Source organism: Prionailurus bengalensis, chromosome E1 (assembly GCF_016509475.1).
Source record: "Prionailurus bengalensis isolate Pbe53 chromosome E1, Fcat_Pben_1.1_paternal_pri, whole genome shotgun sequence".
NCBI classification, from domain to species: domain Eukaryota; kingdom Metazoa; phylum Chordata; class Mammalia; order Carnivora; family Felidae; genus Prionailurus; species Prionailurus bengalensis.
The window spans coordinates 21,886,792-21,909,837 of record NC_057347.1 but is presented as its reverse complement, the minus strand read 5'-3'; the positions used below and the strand labels follow the sequence as shown (position 1 = coordinate 21,909,837).

The 23,046-nt window shown below is 44.1% G+C and overlaps 2 protein-coding genes across 2 annotated transcripts; both read right to left on the bottom strand.

Moving 5' to 3' along the window:
• Window positions 1-8,294: 8,294 nt before the first annotated feature.
• On the bottom strand, window positions 8,295-10,187 carry LOC122484731 (C-C motif chemokine 7-like). The gene is made up of 3 exons (XM_043582677.1): window positions 10,042-10,187; window positions 9,191-9,308; window positions 8,295-8,798 (listed from the first exon to the last, which is right to left on the bottom strand). The coding sequence occupies exons 1-3, from the start codon at window positions 10,115-10,117 to the stop codon at window positions 8,693-8,695; spliced, it is 300 nt and encodes a 99-aa protein (XP_043438612.1). The 5' UTR covers window positions 10,118-10,187; the 3' UTR covers window positions 8,295-8,692.
• Window positions 10,188-18,457: 8,270 nt separating this feature from the next.
• Window positions 18,458-20,350, bottom strand: LOC122485223 (C-C motif chemokine 2). Its single transcript, XM_043583694.1, has 3 exons — window positions 20,192-20,350; window positions 19,331-19,448; window positions 18,458-18,986 (listed from the first exon to the last, which is right to left on the bottom strand). The coding sequence occupies exons 1-3, from the start codon at window positions 20,265-20,267 to the stop codon at window positions 18,881-18,883; spliced, it is 300 nt and encodes a 99-aa protein (XP_043439629.1). The 5' UTR covers window positions 20,268-20,350; the 3' UTR covers window positions 18,458-18,880.
• Window positions 20,351-23,046: the final 2,696 nt, after the last annotated feature.

Here is a 23,046-nt window from a genome sequence, read left to right as displayed (position 1 = left end):
TAATTTAGTACAGTGAGAAATTAACCTTCATTGTTTTAAGCTACTGATAACCTAGGATTATTTGCAACCACAGCATGCATCATCTTATTCGGACTGAAACATGCAAGAAATCTAAGTCATCAGAGGATGGAAAAATGAGTTATGATACAAACACCTACATGGTTTCCCAGAGTCAAAACATGTCACCTTGAGATTCTGTTGGGACCTCATTCCCCTCTTCAAACCACTGTTTGCGAAAGCCATCTCAGTTCGGTAAAGATTCTGGTTCTACAATCAAAAGATTTCTTTCCCCTACGCTACTGACAAAAATACCTTCTGTGCCACAGTACAAGAACATCTCTTTTGTGAGCCCCATCACCGAACACTGCAACGGCAGTCAGATCTTGGACGCACATGGTGCCTTTCTCAATACTCGTGTCAGGCAAGAATGTGGGGACTGGCTTTGGTGACCTGGATTTCTAGCTTTGGTTGGGACGTTTCTTGTTCACTCATGGCACCTGTTTGCCCATCTTTAAAATGCAGGGTTTGTAGCAAGTCTTTGCAGATTCTTGCTGATCTGATAGTTCTGGAGGTGGTTAGCTTTTCTGTAGGGAGGGAGGGGTTTACCTGGCTGGGTGAGCACCTGGGTGCTGAAGGCAGGCACAGAAGCACTGCAGAGACCTTCCTGGTAGACAGAGGGTGAGGATGCAAGTTTCAGTGTGACAGCGGGCATTTTCTGGGTTGGTCTCAGCCTTTCTGAGACACTGGCTGCTCTGCCCACCTTTAAAAAAGAGCAGAGAGGGTGGGACCTTCCAGGGAGGCTTTTGGCTGGCCAGGGTCATGAGCAAGTCATGAAGAAGGAAGCGCTTAACTGCTGACCAAGTTCCAGGTCCCAGCAAATGAACAAGACATAAGAGGCAAACTAGGGTGTGTGTGTGTGCGTGTGTGTGTGTAGGGGGGCACATTTGTCATCTGTCCTGGGGCTCAAAGTATAGAATGTGTGCATATGGAATGACTTGTGTGCAAAGTATAGAATGTGTGCATATGGACCTTGGATAGTAATTCTTAAAAGCTCTGCCTTTTCTCAAATGACACATCCATAGTTGGGGAGGGAAGTGGGGAAACCAAGGGCATGATGATGAGGACATCCAGGAACCCCCCTGGTCCCTGTGTTCATGTGGTGGCCTTTAGGATTTGCAGGCCAGGAAGGGTTCCTAAAACTCCTGCTAGGCTCCCTCCCCTGCCCCGCCAGAACTGTAGCACATGAGAACCTCGTCCTTATGTTTCAATCTCATGGTCATAGGCTTTGAGACCCTGGGATTTTAGTGTCCTAGGACATGACTAGATTGTTCTTATTGATCTTGACCTCCTGTGAATTCCTGCCCCAGCTTTACTGAGGCATCAGCGACAAATAAAGATTGCATATATTTAAGGTGTACAGTGTGACATTTTGACATATATATATATATATGTCACATATATATGTCACATATATATGTCACATATATATGTCATATACACACATATATACATATATAAGTCATATACATACATATATATACACATATATATGTATATATAGTGATATATATGTATATATATGTATATATAGTGATCATGGCAATCAAGTGAACCCACAGGCCCATCACCTCACATAGCCTCTTTTCGGTGTGGTAAAAGCATTTAAAATCTATTTTCTTAGCAAATTTCAAGAATACTGTGTGGTATTATTACCTATAGTCCCCATGCTGTACAGTAGATTCCCCAAAACTTACTCGTCTTATAACTGAAAGTTTGTACAGTGTGACAGACCCTTCCCCAGAAAGACAAATCAAAACCACCATGAAATACCACCCCACACCTATTAGGATGGCTATCAAAAAGACAAGGCATAACAAGTGTTAGTGAGGGTGTGGAGAAAAGGAAACCCTCGTGCACCGTTGACGGGAATGTAAATTGGTGCAGCCACTGTGGGAAACAGTATGGAGGTTCTTGCGAATCTGTAAACTATTTGCTTAGCTGCTAACTCTCTTCTCCCCCAAATGGAATGAAATAGCAAAAGCCTATACATCAAAGACACGGTGGTGGAGGTCTGTTTGAAGCAGAGTGGGGGGCCCCCTATGCTCTCACCCCGCAAGTGTTCAAGAAATACTTTCGGAAAACCAGCAATCTGTTTCGCCCTCGCTCCCTGAGCCCATGTTCCAGACCAGATGACTGGTAGCTAAAAATATCAAAGAGAAAGAGGAGACAAGAATCCAGCACGTATCCTTTTTTGTGCACAACGCCAAGCCCCTTAATGGGAGATGCTGCAAGGACAGGCAGTCTTTCATGGTGTCACTGTGGTGAATTACAGAATTGAATATTGCCATAGAGACACCGCAAGGGTCGCCTGGTTTTTCCTGCACACTTAAATATCAAGTTGATTGATTGGAACAGGTCATAGAGAGGTGTGTTGAGAAGGATTCTGAGGCTGACTGGTGATGTCTGTCATGGGCATGGGATTAAGAGAGTGCCCTTGATGGCCTGCATGGTCTCTAAGCTCCCATCTGGAATAATTCGTCTATAATTACTCAAAAAGGGACCAAGTAGGAACCAGAAAACCTGGACCTTCATTGTTCTCTCCTGCTCAGTTCCAGGTGAGATGGTCTAATGTGGACCCCAGAATCAAGATCCTGAGTTTGGATGGTTTTGCCACTAACTAGCTTTGATGCCATGGACAGCTTACCTACTCTGCTAGATTAAGATGGAGGGAATCATGCCTACCTTAGAGGATTCTTGTGTGAATTAAGTGAGTTAGTATATATAAAGTGCTCAGAAGAGTGATCAGATGGCTGTAGTCAGTTGCTCTGTAAGTGGAAGTCCATCATCATCGTCGTCGTCGTTCTTGTTGTTATTAGGAAATAAGAAGGATTTTGCCAGCCAGGGGATGCTAGAAAACGACTCCAAGTCTGGCCAGATGGCTTTCTCCATATCTTCTCCCCAGGTTCCCCCAGCTTCTAAGTAAAGACATGCAACCCCGGGATGGTTTCCAGAAATGCCTGAGTTGCACTTGTGGGAGATGCAGAATCTCAGAAAGTGTGTCCAAACAACATGTTTGGAATGTTTTTGACCTCAGAGGCATTAGGCTGACATGGTTGAGTGATTATATTCCCTTAGTAGAAATAATTTTGTAACTGCTGGGTGTCTAGAGGGCCCTATCAGCAAGTGATTTTCCATTTTTGTGTTTTCCTCCAAGGGGTTTGGATTTAACCTGGACCATAGACACTTCAGTGGGAAAGAATAAACTGAATCTGAGACATCCAAGTTTAGCGGCTGTTCCATCCAGCTGCCTGGCTGTCTCTAACAGTGGGGGCAGCTTCACCAGCTGTTTTGTCTCTCTTCCTGGGGGTTCTCTCATGGACAAGTGACCTGGGCTAGGTCCACTACTTTTTTTGGTCTGGTGCCTGATACATGTGGGGTGTTGGTGGGGAATGACTCTGAGCGATGGGCAGGAAATGAGTGAAAACAAAATCCTAGCTTTCTTTCCAAGGATGAATGATCAGTGGAAAAAAAGATCCCAGGAATTAGGACTCTTTTTTAGTTTAGTTTAGTTTTGTTTCTGTTCTTGTTTTGCAGCTGTGCTCTAGACTTCCTCTAATCATGCAAAGTTACACACAGAATTGAAAGAGACATTAACATTCATTTTATTCCAACTATCTTAAAAAAAAAATAGAGACCTGAGGACCAGTGACAAAATCCCTAAGGCAATGTGGTATGTTTTAGGCTGAGTCCGATTCTAGAACCCCTGACTCTTGACTCCCTACCTTGTGAAACCTTCACTGCACAGTAGCCCTTAGACTCAGTTTTCCCTTGTGCCAAACAGAACCATGTAGGGTGTGCTGCCTCTCTCTCTCAAGTCACTGAAGATGTCTGCAGTTTCCTGTTACTTTTGGAGGAAGGTTACTCCCAATATATGTTAACATAAAAATTCTAACAATGTGTCTAAAGAAATAGCATGTTCTCCACAGCAGTGCTAACTTATTCAATGTGAGCAAGCACTGTATTACTTCACTTATTTAATCATCCCAATAAACCTACAAAGTAGGTTTTCTAACTAAGTTCATCTCAAAAATGAGAAAACAGAGGCTTAGGGAAGGCAAGCAGTTTCCTCTTCTGCAAAGTCATTTCTAAAAGTGAAGTCTGCCAGGGGGCCCTGGTTGGCTCAGTAGGTTGAGCATCCAACTTTGGCTCGGGTCATGATCTCACGGTTCATGAGTTCTGGCCCTGCATTGGGATCACTGGTGTCAGCACAGAGCCTGCTTTGAATCCTCTGTCCCCTCTCTCTCTGCAACTCCCCCATTTGCGCTCTCTTTCTCTCCCTCTCTCTCTCTCTCTCTCTCTCTCTCTCAAAATAAATAAACATGAAAAAAAAGGAATAGAAGTGAAGCCTGCTTCTCAGAGTTGCCCTGAGAAAAACCAAAGCTCTTTTATTTATTTTACTGTTTATTACATGATCTTACGTAATCCTCTTGGTACAATCAACTTCAGTCCTTTGTATGGTGAACACGGAGGCAAAGGATGGTGAAAGTATTTCCCGGAACCAGTTGGTCATGGTAACACTGGCCTCTGCTTCCAGAGCAAGGACAAAACTCACAGCAGCTCACTGCGACAGGTGTTTATTTCTGTGTTGTTCATGTCACGGCTTGATGTTGGTCAGGCAGCTTGCCAAAGGCGCTCTTTTCTTAGGAGTGACTCAGCAATCCAGCCTTCTTGTAAATCACAGCCAGCATCTGGAACACGTGGCCTTCAAGTTCACTGAGGCCAGGGAGAGAGGGTTGATAGATTGTACAGGGAGCTTTAAAGAACTAGGCATGGAAGCCATGACTACCACATCTGCCTACATCCTGTGGCCCTAACTCATCATACGACTCCAAGTGCAAGGAGGCTGAGAAGTAAAGAGAAGATCCTGGGTGAGGGCTAATAGTTTCTATACAGTCTGCCCTTTGTCACTGCTTCTCTACCTAGGTTAATGCAATTGACCAATCCCCAAGAGAGATCAACCCAAAGTCCTATACGGTCATTGCATCAAATTAAATGTCCAGGATCTCTGGATGGCAAGTGGTCTTCTCTGGCAGGTGAGGGCATTGGATTCACTCTGTCCAGAGACCTGTGAACTGAAAAGACCAGTTATTTGCCCTTGACGTAATATATCTGGTTTGGAGAGGACAGGTGCTTGCAATCAACTACTTCATTCGTGGAGGGGAGGATGGTGACACCAGTGGCCAGTGCTCTGTAGCGATCCTGAAATCCTCCAAAAAGATGTTGTGAAAGTCCCTCACCCTTGGTTAGGCTAGATTCTGCAATCTGGGGACGCTCTTTTGTCTTGTTGATCCTGGTGCCTGATTGCTTTTGTGAGGTCTCTCCTTCTACATTATTCTTTGGCCTCCTCTGAAGTGGGTGTAGAAGAGACATGATCTTCCAGGGGCTTCTGCAGCCTTTGAAGGTGGCTTGCTGCACTGTAGAGCTTGAAGTTTGTTTTTATTTGGAACGGCCAGTGGTATCTTGTTTTCAGGCAGGCTCATTCATGGTTTTATTGGCCATATGGTCTACCGCCCTTGAGAACGTTGCAGGTTTCTAATATCTTCCCACCAGGCTATTTGATATATGCCAGCAGCCACAGCCTGGATCTTTTATATATACTTCTCACATTATTTTTTTTACCTTTCCCTCTCTCTCTCCCCTCCTCTTAACGAGGCTTGAAAAGGCAGAGCGGCAACTTCAGTCTGATTTGTGCCCTAAGTTACTTCCTCCAACTCACAGTTTTTTCCTGAATGTTTATTACTGAAATCCTTTTACTTTTTCCCCTTAAATTACCTTCTCTTAATGTTTGAGGCCTAGAAACAGATGGCTTTCCAACAATGTGAGATCCTGAATTTGTGGACTTTATTCCAGTTCATTTTACGTTAAAACCAGTCAGTTCTTGGGGTGCTGCGTGGCTCAGTCAGTTAAGCATCTGACTCTTGATTTCAGCTCAGGCCATGATCTCATGGGTCGTGAATTCAAGCCCCATGTCAGGCTCTTCACTGACAGTGCTGAGCCTGCTTGGGATTCTCTCTCTCTACTTCTGTTTCTCTGTCCCTTCCCCTGCTCATGTGTGCTCTCTCTCTCTCTCAAAAATTAACTAATTACTTAATTAATAAAAACAGTCAATTATTTCCTGAGTTCATCTCTTTCTTGCAATACCCTAACAAGTGCAGAGAAAAACAACCAATGCATTATGGATGCATATTTTTAAAACTCTCTCCTTGGAGCTACAATTTCAGCAGACCAAGCCTGTCAGCTCTGGCACTTTGTACCAAGATTCTCCATCATTTCAACCTGAGATAGCTTCCTCACTGCCTCTGCCAAATGTCTAGTCAATGTTGCACATTTTAGGTTTTTACTGGCAACCCACGATCATGGTACCGATTCCTCCATTAATCAGGGTTAGGCCAGGGTCCCAACTGCAGTGGCTTAACCCGATGAAAAATTATTTCTTTTGCATGTCACTGAACAGGGTAGGCCAAGTGGCTCTCCTCTGACGGCTTAAGGATGTGGGCTGTCTCCATCTGAAAGCTGAGGTTTTTGGAACACATTGCCTCCAAGGTCAGCACAGCAGAGGAAGAGAAGCCCTAAAGTGTGAGCTGTTTATAGGGAAGTGGCTTCCATCATTTTGGTCCTCACCTTCTCGTTTAGGATCCAGTCACATGGCCCCTCAATAAACACAGTGTAGGCTGGAAAATGTAGACGAGCACACGAACATGTGGTTGGCATTTTCAGCCTCTGCTATTTCAAGTCTAGGGGATGGGAAAGTTCAGACTCCTCATGTCTAAGCCAGAGGCATAGGTCAAGCCCAGAGACTGCATTGATCTGAAAGAGGACATCAGGGAACTTCAAAGTGTACCCATCACTCTTCAGCAGACAGGGCTGGGAACCAGTTGCAAAGATGGAAGGAGCACCTTGCCCGCCCAACACTCTGTATTAGAATCTTTGGTGATGGTACCCAGAAATCTGCTTTTTTATTAATGTCTTAGAGATATTGAGGCCAACATGAGAGCCATTGATGTACTATAAATCTCCATGGATGCGGGCTCAGTCAGGAAAAATAACTTGCCCTAATTTACCAGGCACATGAGTGGTATAGCCAGTCAGATTTTTGAATCCCATTAAATTTTATGTCCAGTTATGTATCAGCTTCTGTTCCTGGTTGTCGTTTGGAATTTCTCTTTAACACTCAGGGTCCAGAGAGGCCCATTGAGAACAAGTGAGTTCAGCATTCCTTGAAAATGAAAAGATAGGCTTGACAAAGAGAGTGTGATCAGATTCTGTTTGGGCTTGGGCACATGGAACACATCTCTCCTTGCCTGTCTTACTACCTGACACTCTGCTTGTATCTGGCTGCACCACACGACTTTGCTGTGTCTCATTGCACGATCGCATCTATTTCCCTCCTACCCCTGGTCATCTTCCTGTCATTCCCCATTGGTATTTGAGATTATGCTCCTTATTGATGTTTGGAGATGAGGACTATTGGGCTGGAGGAGGGGGAAAGAGCTGTTGGACCTTGGTCTGAGCATCAACAATGGCAGCAAATAGTCACCAGTAAATTGTCTGCTTGCCACCAAAGTGTCTGACTTCTCCTGACCCCTTGAGATTTCTACTGCAATTTTGATGCAAACTGCCCCCCCCTTCCAAGAAGCTCAGCTTGAAGTTATCAAGGGTTTGTCAGTATGCTGCCTTGGATACAGGATCCTGACCCTCTTTGGTCTTCTTCAACCTCTGGAGATAGATATCTTTAAGACATGTGGTTCCTAGGTGTGGAAGGGAACTTCTGGAGTCATCTGTTGATCCCCTCCCTGGTTTCTTAATGCAGGGGATACTTGTATTATTCTGGATTCAAAGTTGATTACAAGAAAGAAAACCAACCAGCCACAAGGCTGATGCAACAACTGAGAGGAGAGACCACTGGGTAGGGCATGGGATGGTGAGAAAAGAAATGACTTTGGAAAGGAAGAAGGTATTTGAACAAATGACTGAAACTGATGTCAGATCTGGAGCTGTGGAGCTGGCTAACCCTGGCGCCAGCCAAGCTGACTTTCCTTGACATGCAGGTGAGCCCAGCTTGGGGGCAAGCCCAGAGTCTATCATATACTCATTCCTCCGGAACACAAGCCCCACCTTCTGAATCCAGCCCTCCTTTCTCTGGCACTCCAGAGAAAGCTTTATCTTATCCTTTAAAAAGGCATCAAAGTCAGGTTTTATCCAAAAATATATTTTATGTGAAAATTCAAGAGCTGTACATATAAAAATATTCAGTTCTATAATAATATTATGTTTCATAGGGACATCCCCTCCTAAAAATGAAATATATGTATATTTGCATTGATTCATGCACAGATACTCACAACACTACAGTGAGGTAGTGAGGAAGGAGCACCCTGTAGTTTTGAAGGGTCTGAAGGGTCAAAGGTTTGCATTTGAAACACATCCAATTCCAGAGCCCATTAAATTAAAATATTAACAACTTAGAAGACATAATACACTACTTAAGAAAAACCATGATTCACATTATTACACAAATTTCATATTCCTTAGAATTGTAATAGAATAATTTCAGAATGCATGTTGAAAGAACAGGGCATATACATTAATTGTTCCCTGAGTACTGACTTGGCTTCATTGTGGGCATGAAGGTTCATAGCTTTGAGGTTTGGGTTTTCTTGTCCAGGTACTCCATGAAATCCTGGACCCATTTCTGCTTGGGGTCAGCACAGAGCTCCTTGGCCTGTTTGGTCTTGAAGCTGTGGGTAAAGAGGGCAGTTAGATGGAGCACCTTGAAGATTCAGCTTGGGAGTGTAACCTACTCTATGGAAAAATTGCCTGGCCCATTAGCCTGAGGTTAGGAAGGGGCCTCTGGGGAAGCAGCTGTTTTTGCTGACCTAGGTGAAGCCATCTTGGCTCCTAGATGAAAGAACTGACACCTGAACCAATGTCTGGACAGGGAGCTGAAAATGGGAAGTCTCTTTACTTTCTTGAATTCACTTTTCCCATAAAAAAAAAATTCCTGGGATAGGATTAGTCTAAGCATCTGAGGGTTAAATTCCAACTCAGTCTTATCATAGAACCCAATCCACTGTCTGGGAGCGGAGCTCAAGATCAAGGGATGAGTGTGGGTGGTCATGGCTTCACTCACATCACGGCTTCCCTGGGACAATAGCTGCTGGTGATTCTTCTGTAGCTCTTCAGCTTCTGGATGGGGATCTTTCTAACGGTAAATCTATAGCAGCAGGTGGTTGGGCTATTAATCCCCTCTGTTGAAACAACAACAACAAAGGCTATTGAGGGTGTGTGCTGGGACTTTCATTTGAAAAGTAGGGAACAGTAAGGAGGAGGAGTCAAAGGAAAGGGAAGCCACCCACCCTAAATCCCTAAGGACTAGGTCTGTCTTGAAGTACCTAAATCTGTCTTGAAACTCTCTCACTTGCATGGATCGTAAAGTGGAAGGATACCACAGCTCATTAAGAAGAGAAGAGGAACTGGTGACAAATCTGGGTATTTCTAGGAGAGGCTCATAGAATAGTCCAGTTCCTCAGGTCAAGGGGACCCCAGCTATAGGTCCCCCTCTAGGCTCTGAGCAATCTGTTCCTAGTTGTCAGTTTCTCTGATACCTGCAGCCTCTGCAGAACCCTGTCTCTGGATCCTGGGCTGAATGAAGCATAGACCAGATTCTGGGTCTCCTCCTTTCCTCTCCACCATATCTGGAGATACCCTGCACACTCTCCACCAGAGTCCCCTTCTTTTTGATGATCCAAGTCCCCAACCCCTGTTGCAAGGAGCCGGGGCAGTAACTACATGGAGGGTGTGATTACAGAGCTAGAGTCCTGGGAGGACTGGATTTCGGGTCCACGGCTGGAATTCTCATCCAGGCTCTGCCCTGGAGCAGCTGTGTGATCCGCCTCACTCCGTGTCCTTCTCTGACTTTCCTGATTATGAGAACCCAGAGATGGGGTGGTGGGCTTCAAAGGGAAGGAGAGAGGGGCTTACCTGGCTGAGCAAGTGCCTGGAGGCTGAAGGCAGCAGCTGTGAGCAGCAGGCACAGAAGCGCTGCGGAGACCTTCATGTCTGCAGGGAGCGAGGAACTTGGGCGTGAGAGCTGGAGGTTTCCAAGCTGGTCTCAGCTTCTCTGCTCCTCTGGGGGTTCTGCCTGCCTTTTATAGGGAGAAGACAGGAATAAGAAGAAAGTGAGTGGATGACAGGGCTTTGTTCTTCTGAATGAATCATAGGATGGAATAGTAAATCTGCTGAGCCATTGCCCTCCCCTGAGGAACATACTAGGAAATGAGAGAGAAATGTGATTGATGCTGGCCTGCTTTCCATTCAAGCTCTGGTGTGTTGGTGAGGTGCTGGCTATGCCCAGGCAATGTGTGATCTATGACTGTTACCAAGGGCTCCTTTTTTTTTTTTTGAAATGAAACGCTTTATGTAGAAAAAGAAAGGAAGTAGGGTTACCAAATCAAAGAAATGTAAGGGATTTCCCCAATTTTCCTTTCAGACAGCATCTCCAGGACCCCAGTTTCCAGAGAAAGTAAAACTTTGGCTGGGCTTTAAAATGGACTAAAAAAATCCTTTACTGCTTTAAATCCTGGTGGCTTTTCTTAAACCCAAAGAAGAATGCGATAATAGGACATTAGCAGAAAAGTAGACTTCTCTATTTTTAGAATAATACCTAAAATTGTATATCTAGTAATTAAATGCTATAACAACCCATCTGAAAACAGTGATTTAAAGCAAGAACAATAATTGATTTTGCTTTTGGATATAGGGACTTGACTAGCCTCAGCCAGGTAGTTCTTGCTCAGGGATTTTTACATCATTGTAGTTGGATGATGGCTGAGACTGGGGTCATCTCAAGGCTTTCACTCAGTGTCAGGTGTCTGAGCTGGGAGGTCTTAAACAGCTGGGGGTTGGATCAGATGGAAGCTTCTTGCCCCCCACCCCCATCTTTCCAGTGGTCCCTCCACATAGCTGGATATGGATATTTTACATGATGGTTTAAGACTCCCAGGTACAAAGTTAGGGAATATAGAGCACATCTCTTAATTTGAGGACCATAAAAGAATTTGCAGACATGTTTTTAAACCACTATCTGTTTCATAGGCTATCTGAACTACAAAGCACTTAATAAGATCATGGGATGCTGTGGTTTTTAAAATATCAGATTATCTATGAAAATATTATTACAAGTAAAAGAACAGAAGGGATGGGGTGCCTGGACAGCTCAGTCAGTTGAGTGTCTGACTGTTGGTTTGGGCTCAGGTCATGATCCCAGGGTCCTGGAATTGAGCCCCACATCAGGCTCCGTGCTGAGTATGGATCATGCTTAAGATTCTCTGCCTCTTTTTAACTCTGCCCCTCTCCCCTACTCACACTCTCACTCTTTCTCTCTCTTATAAAAAGAATAGAGGGGAAGCCAAACTTATGAATAAAATCAAAGTGGACTTGCTCAGTTGGAAGCTAAGACAGGAGTCTTCATAACCTCTCTTCTTGTACATATCTCAAGGATCTAAAGACTAGATTTTGAAAACCAGTTGTCCGTTTGCTGTTTCAACCTGCCTTTGTTTATATGCACACACTACAAGCTCATCAACCAATCGCTGATATTAATGAAAAGGGGGCTTGATGAGAGGCCCTTGACTTTGTCCATCTTTTCTATTGTTGTTCAGTCTTTATTTAATTTACTTCTGCTCTGATATTCATTACTTCCTCCCTTCTACTAACTGTGGGCTGAGTGTGCCCTTTTTGTTGTCTCTTGAGGTATAAAGTTAGGTTTGTTATTTGAGATCTTTCTTTTTTTCTTAATGTTCACATCCATTGTTACAAGCATCCCTCTCAGAACTGCTTTTGATGTGTTGCATAAGTTTTGGTTGGTTGTGTTTCCATTTTTGTTACTTTCAAGATATTTTTTATTTCCCTTGGATTTCTTCTTTGACCCATTGATTGTTTAGGGGTGTGTTGTTTAATCCTTACATATTTGCATATTTTCCAGTTTTTCTCTTGTTATTGATTTATAGTTTCATACCATTGTGTTAGGAAAAGATACTTGGCATGAATTCAATCTTTTTAAAGTTTGCTAAGCCTTGCTTTGTTATCTATCATGTAACATTGAGGAATGTTTTGTGTGTGATTAAGGAGAATGTACATTCTGTATACATTCCATTTGATCAGATGGAATGTTCTATATATGTCTGTAAGGTACATTTGATCGAAAGTACTTCAGGTCCAACATTTCCTTACTGATTTTTGTTTGGTTGATCTATCCATTGTTGAAGAGGGTATAAAAGTCCCTTACTATTATTGTGATCTATTTTTCCCCTTTGATCCGTTAGTATTTGCTCAATATGTTTAGTTTCTTCAATGTTGAGTATAGTTATATTTATGATTGTTATATCCTCCTGATGAATTGACCCCTTTATAATTATATAATGATCTTCTTTGTCGCTTACAGTTTTTGGCCTAAAGTCTATTTTTTGCTACATGTATAGTTATTCCTGTTCTCTTTTGGAATATCTTTCCCATCTTTTCACATTGAGCCTATGTGTGTTTGTAAAGTCAAAGTGAGTCTCCTGTAGGAAGCATATAGTTGGGTCTTATTTATAGCTTTTTAATGTATTTAGCCACAGTATGCCTTTTCTGGAAAATTTAGTCCATTCACATTTGGTGAATATTGATAGGTAAGGACTTGATAATGCCATCTTACTTTTTTCTATTTTGTAGTTCCCTTGTTCCTTTCTCCTATCTCACTTGTTCCCTTCATTTGTGAATTGATGATTTTTCATAGTGGTATTCTTTGATTCCTTTCTTTTTCTTTTTTGTGTATTCACTGTAGATTTTTGCCTTAAGGCTATCATGAGGCTCACATAATACATCCAATAGATACAACAAGCTATTTTATGCCTGGTTGCTTGACTTTGACTGCATACAAAACCTTTACCTTTATATCTTTCCTTTTATGTTTGTTATGCTACATTACCTCTCTTTACATTGTGTAACATTTAACAGATTATTGCAGCTATTATTTTTAATAATTTTGTCCTTTAGACTTTATAGTAAAGTGGTTAATACAGTATAATATTACAGTATTAGACTATTCTGAACTTGACTATATAATTACCTTTACTAGTGTGATGTATATGTTTTCATGTTACTAATTAGTATCCTTTCATTTCAGCTCGAAAAACCCTTTTCAGCATTTCTTATAAGGCAGGTCTAATGGTAATGAAGACACCATCCCACTCTCTCCTGACTGTGAAGTTTCTGCTGAGAAATCCTCTGATTACCTTATGGGAGTTCCTTTGTAAGTGACAAGTTTCTTTTCTCTTTCTGCTTTTAAGATTCTCTTTTTGTCTTTGTTTTTTTTTTTTTTTTTGACAGTTTTATTACAATATGTCTTCGGAGAAGAGTTTTTAAAGTTGAGTTTGTTTGGGGACCTATGAACTTTATGAATTTGGATATTGAAATCTCTCCCCAGATTTGGGAAGTTCTCAAACATTACTTCTTTAAAGAAGCTTTCTTGGGGTGCCTGGGTGGCTCAGTCAGTTGAGCGTCTGACTTTGGCTCAGGTCGTGATCTCGTAGTTCGTGAGTTCAAGTCCCTCATTGGGCTCTGTGCTGACAGCTCGGAGCCTGGAGCCTGCTTCAGATTCTGTGTCTCCCTCTCTCTGCCCCATTCCCACTCATGTTCTGTCTCTCTCTGTCTTGCAAAGATGAGTAAACGTTAAAAAAATTTTGAAGAAGTTTTCTTGCCCCTTCTCCCTCTCTGTCTTTCTGGGACTCCAATAATTCACAGATTTTTTTTTTTCTTTTAATAATATCCCAGAGATCACATAGGCTTTCTTCAGTCTTCTTCGTTCTTTGTTGTTGTTATTCTCTGACTAGATAATTTCTAAGGTTTTCTCCACAAATTCTTTCTTCCCCTTGGTCCATTCTGCTGTTGATGATGTTTATTGTATTTTTTATTTCATTCATTGCATCTTCAGCTCCACAACTTCTTCTTTTTAATGCTTTTTATCTCTTTACTAAACTTCTCATTCTGTTGATGTTTTGTTTTCCTGATTTTGTTGAAAGGACTTTCTCTGTTTTCTTGTAGTTCATTGAGCTTCCTTAAAAAGGCTATTTTAAATTCTTTTTCAGGTAAGTCATAGATCTTCATGCCTTTGGGGTCAGTTACTGGAATGTTATTGTGATCCTTTGGTGGTGTCATGTTTCTTTGATTTTACATATCCTCGAAGTCTTGTTGTGTTTCTTTGAATTTGAAGAAGAAGCAGCAGTCACCTCCTCTAGTCTTTTTTTTAGTTTATTTATTTTTGAGAGAGACAGAGACAGAGACAGCACAAGTAAGGGAGATGCAGAGATAAAGGGAGGGAGAGAATCCCAAGCAGGCTCCACACTGTCAGCACAGAGTCCAGCATGGAGCTTGAACTCACAAAACCATGAAATCATGACCTCAGCCAAAAACAAGAGTTAACTGACTTGTTAACAAGCTTAGCTGACTGAGTCACCCTGGTGCCCCTCTCCTCTAGTCTTTGCTGACTGGCTTTGGGAGACAACTTCCTTCTGTCAGCCCTGCTAGGGATTTTGAGGCTTTCTCAGAACTTCTATAGATATGTCTGTTCCATTCTTCTTTCTCCTTCTTGTGACAGAGTTCTTAAGCTTGTATGCCTTCTCTCAATCCTGCAATACACCAGGTTGAATGCTGACAGTCTGTCTTGCTTCCTCAAGGGCATAACTAAAGCTCACATTTATGGTCTCTCTCTGGATCACAGCTGCTGGTGGTTTTCTGTGCTGGACCACTAGCTGTCTGTCAAAGCTTGCTCTTGCCCTTGTCAGGAGCAGTCACAGATGCAGGGAAACAGATGCAGGTTGGGGAGGGGTGTTTTGGTGAAGCTCATAGAGTGCTGAGGGTGCCCGTGGGGCCAGTTAAAGGGATCTGCCAGTGAGATGTCTCCAGTGGCCTGTGGGCAGGCTTCTTGATGAAGTCTGTGGTGCAGTTAGTAGGATCCATGCCCTTTGAATGCCTTAAAAAAGTCTTATCTGCTGCCCTGTCAGCCTCTTTTTGTTCCTTGAGTCATGTAGCTCAATGAGTTAGTACTTTGGATGAGACAGGAAACAAATAGATCTCTTTGGTAGCTTCCACCTAGCTGGGAAGCTGGGGAAGCACACCCCAAATGCCCTCACTTTCCCCACAGGAGAAATCAAGGGCTGAGAGGGTCTCTCTCGGCACTGGTCTGTGGCACTTTGGAGAAGGAGTGATGCAGGTAATGTCAGACTGTTCCTTTTGCCCTCTCCAATGCATCCAAACTTGGTTTATTTTTTTCCAACAGTGTGCTGGAACTTCTCCACTAAAAATCTGGACTTTGGTAGATGCTCTCCCATCTGTAGGTGACTGTCCAAGACAGTGTTCCCCAGGAACTCCCAGAATACAGCCAAGAGAGGTCCCTGCAGATTCCACAGCCAGAACCAATATCTGAATGCTTTTGACTTGATGAATGAATGGGTGACTTCTTCCTTGGCATATGGTGCTGGATCACACAGCTCCCAAAAGGCACTTTTGTCCCTGCATGGGTGCAAAATTATTGCTGTTAAGGGGGAGATATGAGCAAGGGACATCTTATTTGGCCATCTCACTGTCTTCGGTCCTCTTTCCATTACTGTTTTCTTTTGTGATACATAAATAATACTATTTTATTGTATACCATTTTATTCCCTTTTTTCTTTTACTATGTATATTTTAGTTATTTTCATAGTAGTCGCTCTGACTATAATTATCATGTATAACAACATGGTTCAGGTTAATGCCATCTTTATTTCAATAGTATCAAAACTTTGATCCCTTGTAGCTTCACTCCTCCTCCACCTTAAAGCTATGTTGAATGGAGAAAGGGGCCATGAGGAATGCAGGTGGCCTCTAAAAATTAGAAAAGGCAGGAAAACAGATTCTTCCCCAGAGCCTCCAAAAGGCATGCAGCCCTACTGACCCATTTTAAACTTCTGGTCTCCAGAACTATAAGGTAATATATTTGTGTTGTTTTAAGCCATTATGTTAATGATAAATTGTTACAGTAGCAATAAGAAACTAAAAGAGATTTTGATATCTGGAATATCTATAAATGGGGTGCTGCCATAATAAATATTTTAAAAAATGTAGAAGCGACTTTGGAATTGGGCAATGAGCACAGGCTGGAAGAATTTCGAGCGTGATAGAAAAGGCCTAGATTTCCTGGAACAGACTGTTGGCAGCAACAGGAAATGAATACACCACACTTGGCATTGCCTCCTGAACCAGGGCCTATTGCCAGCGCCTCATGTTCACAGTTTTATCATGCAAGGAGCAAGGACTCCCTTGCTTAGCTGGAGAAAAAAAAATAGATTCAAGATTTCCTGAAAATGAATAGATGTGGCTTGGGAAGGGAATGTGAGTGGATTGCTTTTGGGCTTGGGCACATGGATTGCCTCTCCCTTGGCCTCCCCTCCTTCTAGACCCTTCATCACAAATCTGCCTGGTTTTAGAGGGTCTGATGCTCCCTAAACTGTATGTGGATGTCCCATTTGCTCGCACTCCGTTCCTTTTTGCCCCCCTGGCATCCACTGCAGCTGAGGATTTAGTCCTGCTTGGCAATCAAGGATGTAGACTGGAGGAGTGGAGGAGAAGCAGGGAGGGCTACTGGACCTGACAGATGGGTCAGAGAGTTCCATAAAAAGCAGCCAATAAGTTGTCTTCTGACAGATGTATCAGGCACTTTGGGGAGCTTGGAGCTTTGATAGAATCCTTCAGCCTGAACCAGGGACCCTGGACTATCTTGGGAATATGGAAGCAGAATCCCCTTTATTCATCTCCAGCTCCAACTGTTGGAGATGGAGGTTTTCCAACACACACACTCCCAGATCCTAGAACCTAGGTTCTGCCAAATTCCTATTTGTAGCACATTATCACCCCCATTTTACTGATGGAAACTCAGAATACCCAATATGCTCTGAATGACAGAGTGAGTCAATGCCAGGACTGGGATTAGAACTCGAGTGTCCCTGCCAGCCAGGGTTTTCCCCAGCTGCTGAAGGCATTGCCTGGTCTAGCTTGGTACAGTAGCCATCTCACCACCAGACTAGACTGGTGAATCTGCAAAATCACCACGCAGAATTTATTCAATAGGGCAAGAGATCTGCTTTCTTTAAGTGGAAGGGCTGCCTGTGCTTAGATGGGTCAAATGCCTCACAGGTAGGTCAAATGCCATGCAAGGAAGTACAGACCTTAGGTGGACATTCAGGGAAAAGAGATCCATCCATATAAATGGATGATCCTGTGCTCCTTGGATTGAAATGGGGATAGTGGTGAAGAGAAGCACGTTCTGATTTCAGGTAAACTGTCTCTTAGAATGTGGATTGTAGAAAGGGCTTCTGAGTCTTAGGTCACAGGTCCTTCTCTTCCATCTACAACACACAGCATTTCACTCTACCTAGCTCATTCTTCTCCAAAGCTGCTTCTTGGGCTCCATATTCAAGCACTCATCATCTCCTTCTTGGATCATGACAGTAGCCTCTCCCTTGTCCATACTTCTCCAAACGTGTATGAAGCCAATAAGTTACATTTACTGAAACTCACCTCTGAATCTTTGAACATGGCATGTCCTTCCTCATTGGCTCAAACATTGTCAACATCTCCTTTTAATCTATGAAGTTGAGTACTGACTTACCATCCTGACATTCAAAACCCTTTCCCAACTTTTCTTTCTAAACTTCCCCAACACTTGACACCGACATGGACCCCAACTCCCACCTGATTGGTTTTCACCCTCTTTGATGTACACACCATCATCATTTCTACCTCCAGGTATTTGGCTCCATTCTTCTTTCTCCTCTTCTAAATGATACTGTAATTTTTCTAGAAAAACCTCATGTATTCATCAAGGAGAAGTTCAAGTCATATCTTCTTTATGAAATCTGAATCTGACTGTCTTATCAGTGGTCATTCAGTTTCTCCTTGATTTCCCAAAGTCGGCAGTGTCTGTATTACTCCAAGTTGGAAGATTACTTGGAGGGGGAGAGGTTGGGGGCAAGTATCCCAGTTAGGGGGCAGTAGTAGTAGATGATGAGAGAGATTGAGGGCAGGGGTCAAGGGCTGTGAGAAAGGACATGGGGCGTTGCTAAGGAGACAGGGTGACAAGGGTAATTGGGATCTGGACAGATGGTCTTGGGGACTAGAGTGGTAGGGCTGGAATGCTTGACTGGGTCCTGACTTAAAGATTCTTCTATAGGCACTCAGATTTGCCTATCCAGTGAAAAAGACCAGGACCAATCCACATTGTCACTCCTCCCAACACAAGCCCACCCTCTGCAAACATGTTCCCTCCTAATCACCAAGATTACACTCAGCTTTTTAATTTCTTTCAAGAAAACACCAAAGGCAGTTTTGTACAAAAATATATATTTATATATTGATCAATAGTTATATAATATACATCTCCACAATAGCATTTTTAGCAATTCTTTAGAATTTAAAACATAGTCTTTGCATTAATGGTCCTTGCAAGGACACTCACACCATCCCAGGGGTGGAACTTCCCCCCCTCCCAGAGAAAAGCAATTTGTCTGGTCTCCATATGTAAAACAAAACAAAACAAAACAAAAAAACAAAACCCTAGTATCCAGGGAAGATAAATTTAAAACATCAATAACTTAAATAAGATTAACAGTACTTCAGGCATCATGTGAGTATCAATAAACAAAGTTTGTAGTCTTTGAAATTATAATAAAATAACATCAGGAGGGCATTTAGGGAAAACTAGAAGAAAATAAATTAATTTTAGATTCTTCGGTTTCAGAGTGAGTAGTCAAGGCTTTGCAGTTTGGGTCTTCTTGTCCAGGTGTGCCATGGAATCCTTGACCCACTTCTGGTTTGGGTCAGCGCAGATCTCCTTGTTCAGGATGGTCTTGAAGCTGTAGGGGAGAGAGAACACAGTCAGATAGAGTTCCATTGAGATCTCAGCCTATGACGACAGCCCATTCTGCCCCAGGAAGCTGCCATGGGAACAAGAAGAGGAAGGCAGGTGGAGAGAGGACATCAGGGCGTCCTGACTTCCCGCTACAGAAATTGGGAGGGTCTGTGTAAGCACTCAGATGGAGAGTGATGTTGGGAGTCACCTTGTCCCTTGTGGCCTCAGTTTTCCCACTGGGCACCTTTGAGGATGAGATTAGATGGCCTAACTCTCTAAGTTTGTAAGGCTTGTCCCTTGCTACCCAAGGAAGAACTGGCCCAGGGAGGGCTGGTGTGTTCCACTTACATCACAGCTTCTTTGGGACACTTGCTGCTGGTGACTTTTTTATAGCTCACCAGCCTCTGCATCGAGATCTTCTTATTGGTGAGTGTATAGCAGCAGGTGACTGGAGAATTAATTGCATCTGGAAATAGAACCACAAAGAAAAAGCATGTTAGGATGGGTTAGATTCTTCTGATCTTAATCATAGCAAGAAAGAGTAGGAAGGAGCAGGAGAAGGGAAGTCAGGAGTAAAGGTAGAACTCATAAATCCCAATATTTCTGCCTATGCTTCAGAGCTAGAATCGCATGCTGACTCAGCTTCCTCTGCTTTATAATGGGTATATAGCATTGATAATGAGTGGTGGGAAGGGGAAGCTGTTAAAACTAGATAATTCCTGGGAGTATCATTAATCACTGATCCTGGAAGTAGTGAATAATCCAAATTATCAGGTTCAGAGAAGATCAGCTCAGGGAACCCAGCTATGGGTCCCCCTCTAGGCTCCAAGTTGTGAGTTTCTCTGATACTTGCTGCCTCGGGATGTTGGACCGAACGAAGCATAGACCAGATTCTGGGTCTCCTCCTTTCCTCTCCACCATATCTAGAGATACCCTGCACACTCTCCACCAGAGTCCCCTTCTTTTTGATGATCCAAGTCCCCAACCCCTGTTGCAAGGAGCCGGGGCAGTAACTACACGGAGGGTGTGATTACAGAGCTGGAGTCCTGGGAGGACTGGATTTGGGGTCCACGGCTGGAATTCTCATCCAGGCTCTGCCCTGGAGCAGCTGTGTGATCTGGCTCCCTCTGTGTCCTTCTCTGACTTTCCTGATTATGAGAACCCAGAGATGGGGTGGTGGGCTTCAGAGGGAAGGAGAGAGGGGCTTACCTGGCTGGGCGAGCACCTGGAGGCTGAAGGCAGCAGCTGTGAGCAGCAGGCACAGAAGCACTGCGGAGACCTTCATGTCTGCAGGGAATGAGGAGCTTGGGCGTGAGAGCTGGAGGTTTCCAAGCTGGTCTCAGCTTCTCTGCTCCTCTGGTTCCTCTGGCTGCTCTGCCTGCTTTTTATGGAAAGTAAAGAGGGCGGAGCTAAGAGAAAGTTTGGCCCAGGGCAGCATCATTCTCAATGAATGACAAAGTGGAGTCATAAATGTGCTGAGCAAGGATAGTGCCCTGGGAGGTTTCCAGGAAGTAGGAGGGAAGTAGTGAGTCTGGACTGGACAATTTTTCCATTTGCTGCTAAGACCAAAAGAAGTGGGGTGGGTGGGGTAAGTTATGTCCAGAGAGACCACAGATGTGAGCACAACAGGATTTTCTTAAGAATTCCACTTTCTCTGAAGTGAAAATTCTGTGGTTGAAAAGGAAGCAAGGAAACAGAGATCATGAGAGATGACAGCATCTCATGCCCCCCTCTAGCCAACCTTCAGGCAACAGCCCGTGGGGTTTTCAAGCCAGGAAGGGGCCCCGAGGCCTTGGTGGACTCCCCAGCAGCATAATAAATCCATTTGCTTCTTAAAATCCAGGATGGTGGCACAGTTGAAGCTGAGACAAACTATAGGATTTTATAACCGTAGAATTGAATTCCAAGATTCACTGGGTTTAAGACATGGCAGATGCCACAGAGGTCATGTAGTGCTACAGATAAATTGCGTGTCATACTCATACAGTGCTTGCCGTGTGCCAGGAATATTCTATGCCCTTTACATGTGCTAAGTCTTTCAATTCTCCAACCCCCATCCGGTAGGTATTGTTAATTCCCATTTTAGAGATCAGACAACCGAGGCACAGACAGCTTAAGTCACCTGCCAAGGTTCCCAGTGTAGAACCCAGTGTGTCTGTGCATCACCACTGTGACACATCCTCCAACTGGCTGCCTGGTAATATCCCTGGGTGCCCTCTGTCCTCCACATCTGCCAAAGTAGCGGGCATCCGAAGGGGAATGGAGAAACATCCCTCGTGGTTAAGTCACTGTGGGATTTGGAGTCTGTGGTTATATGGCAGGCAGGCAGAAGTCAGGCAGCACATGCCCCCTTCCTTTCTGGATTCCCAGGAAGAGCCGGTGAGCAGATGGGACAGTGTTACAGGATTCAAATATCTGCTTTAGTGCCACAGCTCTGCCTTAGATGTCCTCAGAAACCCCCAGAATCACAGTCATAAAAGCTTAAAGGTGTTCACATTGATCTCAGTGAATCCGTTTCTTCTGCAAATATGATAGGATTCCTTGAGGCATGTTATTAGATGAGCAGAGCCTAGAATTCAGATCTCAGCTTCCTCATTCCACTGCTGCCAAGAGCTTTTCCCTCTTATCAGTGGAAACCCTTCCCTAATCTCTCTGAGTGTCCTTTGCCAGGGACTGGGAGGGTTGCATCCCCTTTGCCTGTGGAGCCCATCCATTCTTTGGGTTCTGCCCAGGTTAACAGGTTGAAAGATGTTGAGATCCTGGTTCAGTCATGTCATGGTCAGTCCTAGGACCCTGGACCAAAAAACTGGGAGAGATGGTGTATTTCCACATCTGCTCTTTTACGTGAGGAAACCATATTCCAGACGGGAAGGCCAACAGGAGGTCTCTGGCCAACAGGAAAGCTTCTTGGCTTCTCGGAGTGTTTAGATGGACTTCTGAGTATCTGAAGCTAAGTATCTACTGCCAAGAAGGGTCATCAGTTTTGGAAAGTGACTCAGTCTCTGTGAGTGTGAGATAATAATCAACAGACCCAAGATGAAGGGGGTGGGAATCAGAGGAGAAGGTGTCTTGATAGCTGTCTCCCTCCCACCTTTGCTGTCAAGCAGCGATGCTCTCCTCAGCTGGAAGGTCAGTCACAGAGGAGGAGAAACAAGTGGAAATTCCCACTCTGAGGCAGCTTTGGAAGTTCCCGGATCCCATGGAAAATAATGAGTTTGGCCGGAGCCCGCATTCCAGATGCTGGGCCTGGAGCCAGCGCCGTCTCATGTGGGGCTGTGCTGGGAATGTTCCGGCACAAGGTCTGGATCGGGCCCCTGCTTAGGAGTGGACAAGGGAAAGGCCCAAAGTAGAACACTGTGGAGAGGCAGGGTCGAGGTTTTGCAGCTCGCTGGAATACACAGGCCCCCTAGCCCCCTGCTCATCAACTCAGAGATGAAGAATGGAAAAGTGAATAACTCCTTGGTGAATAATCCTCCTTTCCTTTCTTCCAGTGGGGCTCACCCTCACCCCCCACAGACATCCTCCGCATGGGCCTTTGTCATCACCCCAGACTCCCACTCAATGTCAGGGGAAATGGAAAGAGGAACTAAGACTGAGCTTTCTAGAAATATCAGAAGCCAGCACCTCGCCCCTGCCTTGGTTTGCTTTGTAGTTACTGCAAAGTCTCCATCCAGCATGGCGCCCCCCTTCCCCCATCCTGCCACTCAGGCCTTTGAGTGAGACACACAGTAGGCTCTGCACCAGCCAGGTCTTTTCTAGATACCTCCCCCAGGCCTTCTTCCAGGTTACTCTTAGTTCCAGAGCCCATTTTCCTGGGACCCCAACTCTGTGATCTGGTTCCTTTCAAGGACTAGAAATCCATTCTTTATTCTTATACAGAATGTCAGATAAGCACAGGACCTTGGAGATCATCATCCTGTTTCACTGATGGGGAAACTGAGGCCAAGAAGGAGGCAGTGACGGGCCTGAGGTGACATAGAAAACTAATGGCATATTGTGTCCATTTCTGGGCTCTCCGTGTAGCACCCTTGCTCATATCCTGCATTGTCTGCTTAGCAGAGCAC